The 17,568-nt window shown below is 35.4% G+C and overlaps 2 protein-coding genes across 2 annotated transcripts; one reads left to right on the forward strand and one right to left on the reverse strand.

The window, feature by feature from the left end:
- The first annotated feature begins 694 nt into the window (after positions 1 to 694).
- On the forward strand, positions 695 to 7,742 carry LOC110105881 (40S ribosomal protein S3a-2). The gene is made up of 7 exons (XM_020835561.2): positions 695 to 808; positions 886 to 933; positions 1,025 to 1,130; positions 6,205 to 6,342; positions 6,415 to 6,600; positions 6,697 to 6,897; positions 7,455 to 7,742. Exons 1-7 carry the CDS (start codon positions 798 to 800, stop codon positions 7,548 to 7,550), a joined length of 786 nt encoding a protein of 261 aa, XP_020691220.1. The 5' UTR covers positions 695 to 797; the 3' UTR covers positions 7,551 to 7,742.
- A 636-nt stretch (positions 7,743 to 8,378) lies between these two features.
- On the reverse strand, positions 8,379 to 13,891 carry LOC110105882 (ADP-ribosylation factor-like protein 8b). Its single transcript, XM_020835562.2, has 5 exons — positions 13,675 to 13,891; positions 12,996 to 13,077; positions 12,862 to 12,894; positions 12,635 to 12,756; positions 8,379 to 8,986 (listed from the first exon to the last, which is right to left on the reverse strand). The coding sequence occupies exons 1-5, from the start codon at positions 13,710 to 13,712 to the stop codon at positions 8,707 to 8,709; spliced, it is 555 nt and encodes a 184-aa protein (XP_020691221.1). The 5' UTR covers positions 13,713 to 13,891; the 3' UTR covers positions 8,379 to 8,706.
- Positions 13,892 to 17,568: the final 3,677 nt, after the last annotated feature.

Consider the following 17,568-nt stretch of genomic DNA (forward strand, 5'->3'; position numbering starts at 1 on the left):
GCCAACATCTCATGAAAATGATCTCCAGAGCACCATTGAAGTATAGTTGATGATATATTGATAAAAAGATTTAAAAATTGCAATATGGAGGTCATCTTCTTTAGCATTACACTATACAACCCAACTTAGCCAAGTGCGCCTTTGGAATCATATAAAAAAAAGGATTTGTTGTCACATATCATGGATTTAAGCTAATATTTAGGAAATCAAAATGGGAATTTTAAAAAGGCGCAAGAACTAAACTAGAGAATCCCATCTTTTATCACTTCTTAGCCCACTCTAGAGATAAAATACTTACTAGCTTTGTCTCGTTTATTTTAATTTTAGATCTTTCAATCATTTTGATCCAACATTTGGTCTAATTTTTTAGAATTTTGATATATACATGGGACCTTATTTGTGTTGTATTGGACAATAATATTATAATTTTCTAATAAAATTTGCACGCACATGACACATAACTTAAGTAAATTTATGAAAGCAATTTTGTTTCATAACTTTTCTTTGTGAATTCTTACCTAATATCAAGCAAATATTTAGACCCTAAACTATATAGAAGAAACAAATGTTAAAAAATAGCTAAAATAATTATCATATAAATAATATTAATATTTATAATATATATCTAGACATAAAGATTAGGGAATTACTTTTAATTAGAATAAATCATGAGATTTTAACAAAATTTAAATATAAAATAAAGTTCACTAACAATATAAGATCCTTCGAGAAGTATTTTTCCTTTCTCGATCGAAACCCTAGGAGTTCCAGCAGCTAGAAGCGGCGGCGGCGGCGACATGGCTGTCGGGTTAGAGATTTTCTTTTGCCACGCTTTTTCCTCTCTTATTTCTACATCTATTAACAGTTCTGATTCCAAATTCTCAGGAAGAACAAGAGGATCTCAAAGGGCAAGAAGGGAGGAAAAAAGAAGACGTGCGTTTCTCTTGGTCCCAATTTGGTTGTGCTTTGGTTGTCTTGGTATCCCCTAGATGTTATTCTTTTTTTATTCAACGTTATTTTGCAGTGTCGATCCATTCTCCAAGAAGGATTGGTATGATATCAAGGCTCCATCAATCTTCTCGGTCAGGAATATTGGGAAGACTCTCGTGTCTAGGACTCAGGGAACCAAGGTAACACTTGGCTTCTCTGGACGAACTCTTGAAATTTATGCTCTTGATCTTTTTTGCAGATCTCTGTTGCAAAGTTATAAATATGTAATTCTCGCATGCTGTAGATTTATTTCCGTTTTTTTTTTTTTTTTTTAAGTTTTTAAGGATTCTTGAGTATTTTCTTTTCTAATTGTCACACTTGTATTCCAGCTTGTAATCAGTTTGACCCTTTTTTTATTATAACTAGTTATTTACCATTTATGCATCTACGTTTCCAAACTGGCTATCCTTTGTTTATTTTCAATATCATTATTAGCCTTATCCCAATCATTTGAGGTTAGCTTTATTAATCTTTAGTTTTTATTTGTTCATGCCTGAGCCGGTAAAACCTTTCTTTGCTAAGTACAATGATAATTTCTATCCATGAGCCATAGGTTTTGTTGCGGGCTTGAATATAAGCGGCGATAGAGTTTTAACTATACGTCTTAGCTTTGCACGGATATCCAGCACACACACAGAGAACACAAGATTTTTTACGTGGAAAACCCTTGAAAGGGAAAAAATCACGAGGCCTAGCCCAGATGAAAATGATTCCACTATAATATAAGTCGGTTACAATGGTCTGACTCGCCTCCGAGGGCGATCAAATGACAAATAACAATTGTACGATAGAAGTTCGGGTGTCAGGTGATGGTTTGGCGGAACTTCAGGCCTCAGGTGATGATCTAATGAAGGTGAGGGCCTCTGACGAATGTGAGGGCCTCTAGCCAAGGTAAGGGCCTCTGACGAAGATGAGGACCTCTGGCGAAGGTGAAGGCCTCTAGCGAACGTGAGGGCCTCAAGTGGTGGTCCGACGAGGGTGAGGGCCTCAGGTGGTGGTCTGGCGAGGGTGAGGGCCTCAGGTGGTGGTCCAACGAGGCTCCGGTGGTGGTCCGACGAGGCTCCGGCGGTGGTCGAGGAGGAGCTTCTTCATTCTCTTCTTCCTTCTCTTCTATTCTTGCTTTGGTCCTCTTGTCATCCATGCCCAAGGTCCTGGGTTCGAATCCATGGGAAGGCATGGAGGATTTTTTGTGTGATGACGTGGCAGTGGCATGCGGATCGATAACGTGGCACCCATAACTTGTTGGGTCATGACTGACGTGGCCACGACACAGATCGTGGGTGACGTGGCACCCATGACCTGTTGGGTCATGGCTGACGTGGCCACGCCATGCAGGATCGTGGGTGACATGACCACGACACGCAAATCGTGGCTGACGTGTCACAAATGATCTGTTGGGTCATAGCTGATGTGGCAGTACCATGCAGGACGAATCGATGACGTGGCAATGCCACATATAACAGATCGGTGACATGGCGCGCATATGCAGAGTGGATTGATGACGTGACGCTGACGTGGCTGATGACGTGGCACCCGGATTTTTTTTTAAAAACTTTCGACCTCCCCTCACATCTATAAATACCCTCCTGGGGTATGAAACATTCACATCTTCTCTTCTCTCTCTATTCTTACAATTGAGATTTTTCCTTGGTCCTCCAAGGCCCCTCTATTTGCAAGAAAGTCCTACATCAAGATCAAGAAAAATCAAGATCAAGGAAAATCATCTGAAGCATGGCTATGGGTCACCCCTTCGACTTTAACTCAAGTCAGACTTCCTTGCAAAGAGAGGGGCCTTGGAGGACCAAGGAAAAGCCTCAATTGTAAGAATAGAGGGAGAAGAGAAGAATATGTGATTTTTTCATACCCCGGAGGGTATTTATAGATGTGAGGGGAGGTTGAAAGTAAAAAAAAAAAATTCGGGTGCCACGTCATCAATCCACCTTGCATATGCGCGCCATGTCACCGTTACGTTATATGTGGCATTGGCACGTAATCGATTCATCCTGCATGGCACTGCCACATCAGCTATGACCCAACAGATCATTTGTGACACGTCAGCCACGATTTGCGTGTCGTGGCCATGTCACCCATGATCCTGCATGGCGTGGCCACGTTAGCCATGACCCAACAGGTCATGGGTGCCACGTCACCCACGACCCAACAAGTTATGGGTGCCACGTTATTGATCTGCATGCCACTGCCAAGTCATCGATCCATCCTGTATGTCGCCGCCATGTAATCACACAAAAAATCCTCCATGTCTTCCCCTGGATTCGAACCCAGGACCTTGGGCATGGATGACAAAAGATTTACCACTCATCCACCAAGGAAGAGTTGATATAACTATACCTATTTTTTATTTATATTATAAATTACATAATGTATTTTGGTTCAAAGCTAAGTCCGAAAAAGGTCAAATCGGACGTTTTTGGAGTCCCCGGAATCGTTTTTCGACGTTTCATATTCAATTTTGACACTTTTAAAGTAATTTGAGACCTCTACGCCCAAAATCGGACTACATTCAAGTTTCACATCACGCGAAAAAATTTCCACCGACAGTAATGCATATTTTCGGACTCCTGGAAATTCGACGTCCAAAAATAGGGGGGCAACTGATGCATCATCCAAAATCATCTTGATCGGGCACTAATCTCGATGCAAAAGCACGTTGAAAACTTCAAAAATTAATTCGGAGACCATCTCAACTCAGATTTCAACAAACTTATAGTCAAACAGAGCGTCTCAGAAATACAAATCCAACGACACCAAATTCGACTCAATCCGACCCCAAATGAGCCCAAATTAAGGACCCAAAGCGCTGTTGGAAGCTTCGTACCACTATTTGAATTACCAAACGATTTCCAAATATGACGAGCTTATAGTCGAATCAAGTGGCTCGATGAGACAATTCCAACGAGCCTAAGATCACTGAATTCCGAAATCACTAAAGCCTCCAAATGCCTGACAAAGGATCCATGATTAAGGGGTTCAATATCGGCCGTCCATCCAACCACTCCCCATTCACCCTTGATCTCTCACCTATTTACGGGCCATGCCACTCTTGAAAATCTATAAATAGACCCCTCATTTCTCTTGAAAGAGGACCCAAGCAAGAAGAGAAGAAGAGAAGAGAAGGAAGAAGCTCCTCCTCGACCACCGCCGGAGCCTCGCCGGACCACCATCGAAGCCTCGCCTGACCACCGTCGGAGCCTCGTCGGACCACCACCTGAGGCCCTCACCCTCGCCGGACCACCGCTGGAGCCTCGCCGGACCATCACTTGAGGCCATCACGTTCGCCAGAGGCCTTCACCTTTGCCAGAGGCCTTCACCTTTGCCAGAGGCCCTCTTCTTCGTCAGAGGCCCTTACCTTGGCTAGAGGCCCTCACCTTCGTCAGAGGCCCTCACATTCGCCAGAGGCCCTCACCTTCATTAGACCATCATCACCGAGGCACAAAGTTCCGCCAGACCATCACATGACACCTGGACTTCTATCGTACAGTTGTTATTTGTCATCTAATCGCCCTTGGAGGCGAGTCAGACAATTGTAACCGACTTATATTCTAGTGGAATCATTTTCAACTGGGCTAGGCTTCGTGGTTTTTCCCCTTTCAAGGGTTTTCCGCGTAAAAAATCTTGTGTTCTCTGTATGTGTGCTGGATATCCGTGCAAAGCTAAGACGTATAGTTAAAACTCTATCGCCGCATATATTCAAGCCCGCAACAGGTCTACCCATTTTCCCTACAAATCCTTCAACGCTAATATTATCTACTTGTTTAATTGGAGCATTTTCTATCATTCATTGTACATTTGTAGATCAAATATCTATTTTCATTTGTCTTGTCTTTGATAGATTTCATGCTAATGGTTCCTTTGATATAATCATTCTTTAGTTTATTTTTGTTTGTTGTTTCATACATACATCTTAACATTCTTAGGCTTCGTTTGGTTCTTCCTCTCCTTTTGTAAAAGGTAATTTTAGAAACATTGGTTAAGGGAATTAAGTTTTCTATCGGAGAAGTAAATATCAAAAAGCTTCTCAAAATAGTAGAAAAATGAAGTTCCCTAAAAAGCATTATATAGAAACGTCCCATCCAAACAACGACCAAAAAATAGTTTCACGGTTTCTAAACAGGAAAGGGTAAAAAAACGCCGAAACAAACAAAGGCCTTATTTTTATCGTGTATAACTTATATATCGATAACAATGTGCAAGAGCATGAAATTACTACTATCATTCTTCTAGTCTGTCCAATATATATATATATATATATATATATATATAAAGTGCCTAAGTTAATGTGGCTTTTGGTGGGATATTGATGACATCTATTAATAGCTTAATGGGTGTCACCAAATCTCCTGGAGGACTCTCTTCTGTAGAGTTCAGGGTCCTAATACTCTATAAGAGTTTCGCTTCATGTGCCATTAATGTATCATGAATGTTGAACGTCCGCACTTACAGACCCAATATCTATAAATGCATATGGATGAATGGCGTTCTTGTATCAGCAACATCATTAATCATTATTAATCAATTTGAACATTAATGCAATGGAGGCATACATTGTAATTTAAGGAACGCCTATAGTTCATATGGTGGCTTGATTTTCCCCAATATGGCAAATGATCTACCACATTTGAAGTATGATTAACATGAATGTTAGGTGACAAATCAAGATATATGCATTGAGATTAAGCGTTCTCATAATCTTGCAAGGTTCAGAGGCTCTTATTGGTTGTTTGTTGTGTTTTGAGTGCAATCAGCTAGTAAGAAAAATATAATTGAAGGCATAATATACCTTAATGTAACCCTATGCATGCAATCATCAAAACTTTTAAACTTTCACCATGCATATCAAATTCAATTTTATAGTTAAAATGCATTTTGTCCGTATGGTCGATAAACTAATGGAATGGAGACATATCAATTTAATATTTGAATTATGAACTTTTTTATGCAATTCAATATGTTTGTATTGCACTTCTAGTGAATCAAGAATCAAATGAAATATTGGGAAACTCTTTAGTATTCATCATGTACATTGTTTGATTTATCATTTGAATTGGCAATTGCCATCAGTTGCATCTTTATCTCTGTCTCCATTAGCAATAAGTGTTTTAACTGAGCGATGCATTGTTATATTGTACTCTTAACTAAATTGTTCATCAACCTTCGTTTTTTTAATCCTTGAACTGCTTCATTGTCTTACCTCAGATCGCTTCTGAAGGTCTCAAGCATAGAGTATTTGAGATCTCTTTGGCAGATCTTCAGAATGACGAAGATCAAGCTTACAGGAAGATTAGGCTTCGTGCAGAAGATGTGCAAGGCAAGAATGTCCTCACAAACTTCTGGGTAAGCTCAGCAAAAACCTTTTTTCTGTGTGCGCTTAACATTCTTTACTGATACTTTGTTGCTTTATTATAGGGTATGGATTTTACTACTGATAAACTCAGGTCTCTAGTTCGCAAGTGGCAAACTCTTATTGAGGCACATGTAGATGTGAAGACAACTGACAACTACACTATGAGGCTGTTTTGTATTGCATTCACCAAAAGACGCCCTAACCAGGTCAAGCGCACCTGCTATGCTCAGTCTAGTCAGATCAGACAGGTTTGGCACCTCTCAAGAATGTCCTATCCTAACTTGTTCAACCTGTTATTTCTCTTTTCAATAGCTTGGTTGCCTTGTTTCCCCATTTTGTTATAGATTCGTCGAAAGATGAGAGAGATAATGATAAATCAAGCATCATCCTGTGATCTGAAGGAGTTGGTGCAAAAATTCATTCCCGAGGTGATTGGGAAGGAGATTGAAAAGGCCACAACAAGTATTTACCCACTTCAGAACGTGGTTATTCGCAAAGTAAAGATTTTGAAGGCTCCGAAATTTGATCTTGGGAAGCTCATGGAGGTATATGCTTTCTCTTAGGGCTTCTTGAGCTGATTGTGTACATGCATGATTTGGGAAGAGATTATTATGTGCGGACACTAGATCGAAAGAATCGTCCGGTTTTGTCTTTGTGAACAGTAAAAACGCAACATGAACAGTAAAAGTGCAGCTCACAGAGACAAACCGGATGGTTTTTCCATCCGGTGTCTGCACAAAATAATTCATCATGATTTGGCCAATGTCAGAATGTTGGTAAAAATCTAGGGTTCAAATTTTGTCTAAATCAAACTTGTGATTAAGCACTCAGCTCTCTATATGTAGATTAATTATTTTGTGCGGATTCCGAATGCTATTCAGAGGTGAATCACAGTGTGTCACATCACCTATTTGTTGTTGTTTGTTGGGTACTGGTGATGTGGCTTGCTGTGATTCAACTCCGGACGGTCCAAAATCCGCACATAATAATTTCTCATATATGTATAATGCTTGCTATTTTTACTATATCTGATTGCAGCACCTTGGCATAATTTAAGTATTACTAGCCATTTGATATGTTCTCCTTGTCATGGTGATTGCAGGTGCATGGTGATTACAAGGAAGATTTGGGCGTCAAGCTTGATAGGCCTGTTGAAGATCTTTCAATGGAAGGGGAAGCTGAGGTTGTTGGAGCTTAGAATTTAATGATAGTTTTTTTTTTTAAAAATTTTGAGGATCTTTGTCTAATGCTTTTTGGTTTATTTGCATTTATCACGTTTCTTGAAACAAGGTTAGCAGCTTCTAATTGTTGTCTATGCAAATATTTTGAATCTAAATGGATTATGCACGTTTTATCAGAAATTCCACTGCAACTCTGTATAGATCTTTAAGAATGGAATAGAATATGAAGTTGCAGCTCATGAGAGCTTTGACTATCAACCCACCGAGGCGTAGGGTGGTTGGTGGGCAAGCACGATTGGGAACCTTCTATCCTGGCTCAAATCATCTCTACTACAACCTTGCCTCTTCAGTGAGGTCATGCAAGTGTGGACCCGATGTTAGTGGGTGGCATCATTAGGTTCCACTAAGATATTAGTTATACTGCGAAGCGTTTCTTTTGGAATGACATCGGATAGATAATTCGCTCTCTCTCAACATTGAAACTTTCTTATACCATATGCTTAAATTTTTTTTGTTATAATTTTTTATTGTTTTTTAAATTAGTTTTTTGAAGTACTAAAAATTTGTTTTAAAAAATTATAAGAAAATTGTTACAAAATCTTGCAGTCAGATATATTCTGAATAAAGTCTTGAATATTCACTTTTTTCCATCACTCCACCTTTTATATTTTTTTAAACATTTACCTTCGTAAAATTCTACTATTTTAAAAAGTACCACTATATTACATTTCATAAAAAAATTTGCAAACCTAAAATTAAAATTTATTTTTTATCACCCTAATTGTAGAGCAAGAATAAATAAAAGAAATAAACACCCAGAAATAATAAAAGAACAGAAAAATAAATACAGGGAATATTATATATTTCATAATAACCCTTTACACAAACATATAAAAGTTGTTCACAACAATCAATTAAAATAAATACACAAAGGCAAAGAAATTATTGATTTCACACAGAATTGCAGTTAGTCCAGAGCAGAAACTCAACATTATCTCTCTAAGGTTTTGTTTGGAACCATTTTTTATTGCTTCTTAAAATAGCTTTTTAGTAAAAATTAATTAATTTTTATATAAAAAACTGTTTTAAAAAATAATAAAAAAAACGTCCCAAATAAAACCTAAAAGGGATCTGAAACCTGAAAAAGATCCACAGAAGCAGAAGTCTAAATAATCAGTTTTTGGACTTGGAATGCTTCACAAGCCAGTCTATGACAACATCAATGTTGGTCGTGTTTTTGCATGAGATCATGAAGCAGGAGACTTCTCTATCAGTGATGGATTTCAGACCCATTTCGTCAGTCAAGGCTTCTTTAGAGAGAGCTTCAGCCTTGTCTATTTTGTTCCCGAGTACAAGCAATGGAATGCCACTGAGTGAAGGTTTGCTCAACAAGTCATGAAGTTCGCCTTTTGAAATTGACAAGTTCTCATGATCAGCTGCATCAACAACATACCTGCAAGAGAATGTAACAACCATTCTTAGGATATGTTTGGGACAGCTTTCTGAGAAGCACTAAAAAAGTTGTCCCAAACGGAGATTTAATGTGTGATATGTTAAGATTCCAAACAAGGTTTTTGAGAACAATAAAAAATCCGTGCAAAGAGAATGTAACAACCATTCTTAGGATTTGTTTGGGATAGCTTTCTGAGAAGCACTAAGAAAGTTGTCCCAAACGGAGATTTAATGTGTGATATGTTAAGATTCCAAACAAGGTTTTTGAGAACAATAAAAAATCCGTGCAAACGGTTATTGTATGCTTGCCACGATTCTCACTACACCAACAGATTATGATAGTGCAAAGCTTCCAAAAGATATTTGGCAATTTTCAAATTGTAAACTGCCATCCAATTGCTTTAAATTTCACATAGGTGGTGATCTTCTGAATAGGCAACAACTGTGTTGTCACAAAAAAGATTTTTGAATTTTGAATATATAGAAGAATATAATCTATGATTACAACAACAACAACAAGTCTTTGTCCCACTACGTGCGGAACCATAAAGCGTTGCAGGTCTCACCACCATCTTATAAAATTTTCCCTTAAGTTTGAGGGGGACTTTTCTATCGCACAATAAGCCCAATGCATTCCTCCACTTCAACCATCCAACTTGAATTCTGCTAATAATATCCCCATCAATTTCACCATCACTCTGAACATTAGATCCAAGATATCTAAAACGTGTACTTTTATTAATGACTTGATCACCCAAAGTCACAACTCTCATTAGGTCTATTGTTACTAAAATTACACTCCATATAATCAATTTTAGATCTACTCAATCGAAAACTTTAGACTCTAAAGTTGATCTCCATAATTCAAGTTTACCTTCAACTCCCTCTCTAGTCTTACCATTGATTATATAAGAATATAATCTATGATTGAATTATATAAATATATAAATATGTAAAAAGATAGCCAAATGTGATCCATAATGTGTTTGTTTATTCCAATGAGAGTTTTATCTTACATTAGTTATCTTACTAGAGATTTCAATGGACTAGGTATTTGCTTACATTTTTGTCTACAGGAGAAAAGAACTACACTAGATGGCCCTGCCAGTAAGTGTTATGCAAGGAATATCATTCTTTTATGTAACAAATGACCTCGAATAGTGAAAATCACCCAAGGGACAACAATTATCACAAGGTCTGAACTTCGATCAGTTCTAGCATTGGGCTTCACTCAGAAATCATCATCCCAACTATTTGGGGTAGAAGTTACCAATCCTCAATTCTCACTCATTTTTATTAAGTATTGTCTAAGGTGCTAAATCAATTTTTTGCAAATCATTTTAACAAAACTTATGTTCATGTAACATTTGTTCTACTTTTTTTTTTTAATAATCCCTTGAACTAATTTTATCAACTAGTATAATAGAGAATTTTCTACTCTTTATTATACATAATAAAACCACCAGGTTTATTTTCAATTACCTTATCTTCAATATAACACACTCCAACCTTTTTTCTTATATAATCATTCATTTATTTATCCTTTGAAATTTTGTCACACATTCATCTTATCATTCTCAAACTTTGTAAAAATCGCTTTAAATATCATTGACTTTTTAAATCCCAAATTCAAATCCATCCAACATCGTTGACCTAATAACTATTTTGCAGGATTTACATTCAAGGCCCCATGATCTCCTCTAAGCACATAAAACTCTTGAGGTACTTCTCCATTTTAACAATCTAATTTTAACTCTAGAAGTTATAGCCATATATATGCCTATCTTTATTTATAAAATAAAACCATAGTATGCAAACCTACTACTCTTAAGTATCACCGTACCTTCTAATAATATTGAGTATTGATTATTAGAATTGTACATCCCAAAATTACATATTATAAAATCAATATTTATTCAACAAGTTGTAAGGTCTCTCTCTTTTAATATTTTCTCAAATATTATAATAATTTATTTATTTCAATAGATATCTCATCAATTAGAATAATATCAACAAAAAAATATATATCAAAGTACCTCACTTTGAATGTCGTTTGTAAGCATCTCAGTAACTAATACAAAAAGATATGAACTCAATATTGATCATTGATATATACCTACAACAATTAAAAATTCTCAAGTCACTCAACTACTTAGACTATTAATCAGTACTCTATCACATTTAGCTTTATTAATATCAATATATACTTGATACACACATTTTTGCCTTAAAATATGTCAAATGAATTCTTACGAAGCACATTAATACACCTTATCAAGATCAATATAAATAACGTGAATATCCTTTCAAAATGTTCTATGCCTCTCCATTAGTTTTTTTTAACACCAATATCATTTCCATAATATATCCTTTTAGCATGAAATAAAATTGATTCTCTGAAATAATTGTAATTTTATCAAGACTATGTTCTACTACTCACTCTCATGATTTCATTGTATGACTCCATAAATCTGATTCCTCTATTATTAGCATAATCTTAAATATCACATTTATTTTTAAATATTGGCATAAAAATGATTGTTTTTAATGACTTGGCAACCTCTCGATTTTCAAATTTCTATTGAAAATTTAGTTAATCAAATCGTTGCAATATCCCCCATAACTCTCCAATCTCAATAGATATCTCATTTGAACCTAAAATTTTATCTTTATGTGCCTTTTTCAAAGCTAATTCTACTCTAATTTTTTTTTCAATATATTATTTACTTCATTGTATTATTCATTATATTCTTCCAAAATATAATTTTTAAATCATTCAGAAGAATGATCTTTGTACATACAGGTTATATGTTTGTTCCATAAAATTGTTTCATTTATCTTATGAGTAGATAATCCTAAAGCTTTCGTTCAACTTGTCCTTCACTTGAAATAGTTTTAAACTTAGTTGGTATCTTGGATGAGTTCCAGGATCCCTAAATTTCATAGTCCCTCTGATTAAGGAGGACAATGATCGACCAATTTATTGCTAACTTTTAAGATAAGCTTTCAGTTTTACATGATTTCTAAATAAAAATTTCTTTGTATTCACTGCCAGGCAAATAGTTTAATCAAGATTAAGCATGTAAATCACACAAGGCTACCTAGGAAAAAACATAAGATAATAATGGCGTGTGTACTGAAAACCTGGTCAAGTACCAGGTTGGAGATCGAGGGAAAGGTGAGGAAGAAGAAAATACCATACACCAACCATAAATAGATTCACAAAAGAAGATTTAAGCAAAACACATGCCTACAAGATGTTATAGTACATCATGAAGAATTGCATTCAATGTTCTACAAGTATAAAGAATGCCTATTTTGTCTAATAGAATACATAGTAGCAACTAAATTAATCATTCAGTCTACTCTTTCCAAGGGAAAATCCTATAAATACAGGGTAAAGATTAATTCTAATCTGATTTAATCAATTTGAAGCAATTAGATCTATTGGGAAGATCAAATTTTGTAGCCCAATATGAACCACAATGATTATTTTTCAGAAACAAGGCATACAATGATAAGTGTGACTGTTGTAAAAGATGATATTTTCCCATGCTGGCATATAAACATCAAGCGCATACATGTAAAGTTCCTAGACTAACATATTTGAGAATAAAACAGTAAATACAAAGAAGGGAAAAAACCATACACAATAGCAGAGACTGCACGGCAGTATCGTTCCCACATGCTGCGAAATCTAGGCTGCCCACCAAGATCCCATAACTTTATAGTAACTTTTCCTTTGGTAACCTTCCTCATATTAAACCCTACCTTCAATATCAAACAAAATTACATTTAACTTGATAATGAAAGAGATAGGTTGATTAAAACAGGAAGAATTATCAATCCTGGTATATATATTAAAAATTTACTCACAGTAGGAATCATGTCTTCACTGTATCCACCAGTCTGCAAAAGGACAAATGAATAAGCCAAGGTAAAACATTATTCAAGAGCAAAATTGAAAGTTACAGACGACTAAAAAATAACTGAAAATCGCAGATACAGACCGCAATAACATTAACAAGTGATGTTTTCCCAGCATTCTGGAGTCCTATTAAGGATAACTCCATTTCTTGTTTGAAGAAGAGGCTGCATAAATAAGAAAAAATAGAATCTTCAATACAAGCACACAAAATATTTTGAAGAAAATAATCTAAATTTCCTTATGAACACATCCATAACTTAAAAAATAGTCTGAAATTCCGACTTCTACTAACATGTAAAGGAGGGTACAGAAAAACTTGTAATATCCGGCATTCCAAAATGAAACCTTTTAGCTACGATGATATTAAGCAGCCCTTAGGAACAGGATTGATAGTTACAGATAACTATTAAAAAGAGTAACAGAAACGAAAGATTCATTAGATGTTGGTTCTGCTTCTTCCCAATCACCATTGTATTTCAACGTCCTTGATCAATGCCAATAAGATTATTGGAAAACTAGAAAAGGCACTCAAACCACAATAATTCAAACCCACACCACGCCACATTCCACATAGCCAAAAAAATAAAATAAATCCAATCAAAACCTAAAGCTGGCTGCTTTCTGCACCTAATATCTAGTCCTAAAGAACCCACCGCAATAAATCAAACGGAAACAAAAAAAACATTCCATGAATCGTAGATCAATCGATAAAATCTATCCCAATGCAGTCAAATAAGGTCATACGTACGCACGGCCCTTACCTTCGCAGCCAATTCAAGAAAGAGTCCCATAGCCCCATGGAAGAAAAAGAACTTCGACGAGAGGAGAGTATAAGCGCAAAAAGAGATAGGAGAAGGTAAAGAAATGAGATCCCTTCCCCTTCAGTTCCGTCTTGACACGCGCCTTCCCTAGCCGAACCTCCGAAGCTCCCCGGCGAATATAAGCGCACGGAAAGATAAATACCTTTTTTTTTTTTTTGGATTTGAGAGAACTTAATTTCGTATTTCTGATAAATAAGAATACTCACCGTAGAAAAATAAATTAATATTTTTTAATTGTGTTTAGAATTTAGATAACAAAACGGAATAGTAATTAAAAAATGTCGATTTGTTTATTAAGATAAAAAAAAAAAAGAAGAGAAGAAAATAAAATACTGATTTTTTTTTCTACATGTATGAAATATTTCATTGCTCCCTCTAAATGAGTGAAAATAAGAAAATGAATTAGCATAACTAAAAATTTAATAATATAGAAAGTATCTTTATTTTAATATAAATAATTAAATAAACTATTAATTCATTCTTTTTATTTTTATAATGCATGAATACATATGAGAATACAAAATGATCACTAATATATCTATTAATCATTGATCAATATATGATTGTTATTGTTGTGTCTTGGAATATTTGTGACGGTAAAGAAATATGAAGTTTAATGTCTTAGCTTTGTATGAAGATCCAGCACACAATCAGATAAGAGAGATGGTGCATCATTTATAATAAACACCATAGATTTTTACGTGGAAAAACCTGAAATGGAAAAAACCATAGGATTTGACCCAGTTTGAATTAATCCACCAATATTTGTAGTTGATTACAAATGAGGCTCTTCCTTTGGAGAAAGCATTTGCTTGATGTAACAAATATACAACATATATAGTGCATTACATTGTGGAAATTGGAAGAATCAGAATTGATATATTCGTTTGGTTGGCAAGATTATAGTTAGCTGGCGACAGATGTTGGAAAGACCGTATTTTGGTGACGGTGGTTGGAAGGAGTGTAGTTGTCGAGCGACGAAGGTCGAAAGACCGTTGTCAAGCGACGAAGGTTGAAAGGATCATAGTTGGCTGGCGACGGAGGTCTTAAAGACTATTATCTAGCGACGGAGGTCGAAATAACCGTAGTCGATGGGTGACGTAGTCCAAAAAGACCATAGTCAAGTGAGGGTGATCGGAAAAACCATTAGTCGATGGGTGATGGAGGTCGTAAAAATTATTTTCTCACGATGGAGGTCGAAAGGATTATAATCGGTGGGCGATGAAGATAGAAAAGATCATAGTCGGGTGATAGTGGTCAGAATGATCAAAGTTGGCAAGCGATGGAGGTCGGAATGACCGTAGTCGATGGGTGATAGAGGTCATAAAGACCGTTGTCTGGCGAAAGAGCTCGGAAGGATCGTAGTCGACGGGCAATGAAGGACGGAAGGAATGTTGTCTGGAAACAGAGGTTAGAAGGATTGTAGTCGGCGGGCAACGGAGGCTTGAAGGACCGTAGTCGGCGGGCGATAGTGGTTAGAAAGACTGTTGTATGGTGAAGGAGGTTGAAAGTACTATTGACGTGCGGAAGTGCTTCTGGTAGGAGTCCGATGACGGGCAGAAGTTTGACGACATGTGAAAGTTCAGTATCGGGTAGAAGTTCGACGAAACTCTGACAACGAGCATAAGTCCAGTGACGAGCGAAAGTTTGACATCGGGTAGAAGTCTGATGAAGGGCATAATTCCGACGACGGGCAAAAGTTTAGCGTCTGGTAGAAGTTTGACTAAAGTTTGATGACGGTCAGAAGTTCGGCTATAGGTGGAAATTTAGCATCGGGTAGACGTCCGACGAAAGTCCGGCGACGGGTGTGAATTTGACGTCGGGTAGAAGTCCGAAAAATATTCCAGCAAATGGCAGAAGTCTAGCTACGGGCAGAAGTTTGATGTCAGGTAGAAGTCTGATGAAAGTTCAATGACTGGGTGGAAGTCCGGTGTTAGGTAGAAATCGGGCGATATGCAGAAGTCCGATGTCGATTGGCGGCCGGGAGGTAGTCGAGGAGCTTAGTGACAACTAATTTCTCTTCCTCACCTCTCGTCTTTCCCTTCTTTCTTTGAGGCCCCTTTCTTGAGAAATGAGGGATCTATTTATACTGAGAATGACATGGCTAGTAAATAGGAGGAAGATCAATGATAAATTATAAGTGGTTTGAATGGACGACCAATGTGGATTCCCTCGATCATAGAACATTTCTTTGGAATTTGACTGTCTTAATGATATCAGAATTCAACAATCTTAGACTCGTTGGATTCATCCCGTCGAGTCGCTCAATTCGACTATGATAAGCATGTCATGTTTGGAAACCGTTTGGTAATCCAAATTATAGTTTGAACCTTCCAAATGTGCTTTGGATTTGGACTCATTTGGTCTCAGATTGAGTCGAATTTGGTGTCTTGGGTTCGTATTTCTGAGACGTTCAGTTCGACTGTAAGTTTGCTTAAATTGAAGTTCAAATGATCTTTGATTTAATTTTTGAACTTTTCAACTTGATTTTGCTTCGAGATTCGTGCCCTATCAACATAATTTTTTGATGATATATCATTGTTATATAACATAAACAATTAATTTGGGATTTTTTTTTTATTGTTTTCTAAAACAACTTTTGAATACAAAGATTTATTGAAATAAAAAAATTTGTTCTAAAAAATTATTTTAGAAAACAACAAAAATTGTCTCAAGCTTCCTTTGGAATTGGCTTTCTTATTATTTTTTAAAATAATTTTTTAGTATAAAAATTTTAATTTTTATATTAAAATTTTATTTAAGAAACAGTAAAAAAAGCCTAAGTTGAAACCAAGCTCTAATAATTTATAGATATTAAATATTTTGGACAGCTAATCGTTGGATGTGAATGTGACATATTTGATTATTTTGGATTATTTATGATCCTTCATTGACATTTATATGTGATTGTCTAAGTCCATTTAAAATAGTGTTGGGTACAATTTAATGATTATGTTAATTGATGATGTCTATGTGACATACATCAATGGCATAGATTAATTAAATTATGTGTGATTATGATACTTCCAATAATTAATAATTTATGAAGGATCTTTGTATAAAATTCTACAAACTTTTGTTTTTTCATGTAAGTTAAAAGGATTTACAACTATTTTAATGATTATATTATCATATTTTGAAGATTTGCTTGATATTTTTAGTTTTAGTATCTCTCATTGAGTCATCATACTTTTATTTTTATTTTTATATCTACATATATTAATATATTTATTTGTTTTATTTAATTTTTTTATTTATTCATATAACATTCAAATATTTAATCATATAAAAATATAACTAATATTAATATTTTTAAAAAATAAAATTTATGTTCTAATGTATATATTTTTTTGTGATTAAGAGTATTTGAGATATTATGTTAGTTATGATGTTATAAAAATAAATATAAAGATTTAATATGAAAGATTTAAATGAAATAAAAATCTTATTCTATGCTTATGAACCGCCCCAATTTAAATTATAATGCATCATTGTTTTGTCATAAATGAAACATTATTTTAATTTTTTAATATTTTAATATGTGCCTTTAGCATATCATAATGATTATTTTTATAAATGTTTAAATAAAAACCATATATTATTGACACATTATCAAAAAAATTGGCTTATCTTGATGCACATTGTGAATACAAACTTATATTAATGTAGTACAATTTAAACTATCGATTTAAGAAAATTATAGTCAAACTGACTAAGCCTGATGAGATGACTCAATGACATAAACTAATAAGATTTAAGTCTACAAATAAACCCATATTAAAGTTTGAAGCAATGTTATAAACTTGTGGATATGGATTGGAAAGTTAAATGATC

The sequence above is a fragment of the Dendrobium catenatum genome, unplaced genomic scaffold (assembly GCF_001605985.2).
Source record: "Dendrobium catenatum unplaced genomic scaffold, ASM160598v2 fragScaff_scaffold_862, whole genome shotgun sequence".
Classification (NCBI taxonomy): Eukaryota; Viridiplantae; Streptophyta; class Magnoliopsida; order Asparagales; family Orchidaceae; genus Dendrobium; species Dendrobium catenatum.

Coding starts and splice junctions, on each gene's coding strand:
- LOC110105881 (XM_020835561.2), top strand. Junction 1,131..6,204: donor CTAGGACTCAGGGAACCAAG/GTAACACTTGGC, acceptor GTCTTACCTCAG/ATCGCTTCTGAAGGTCTCAA. Junction 6,601..6,696: donor AGTCTAGTCAGATCAGACAG/GTTTGGCACCTC, acceptor ATTTTGTTATAG/ATTCGTCGAAAGATGAGAGA.
- LOC110105882 (XM_020835562.2), bottom strand. CDS start 13,712: ATGGGGCTATGGGACTCTTTCTTGAATTGGCTGCGAAG. Junction 13,078..13,674: donor TTCTTGAATTGGCTGCGAAG/GTAAGGGCCGTG, acceptor TTATTTATGCAG/CCTCTTCTTCAAACAAGAAA. Junction 12,757..12,861: donor GTGAAGACATGATTCCTACT/GTGAGTAAATTT, acceptor TTGATATTGAAG/GTAGGGTTTAATATGAGGAA.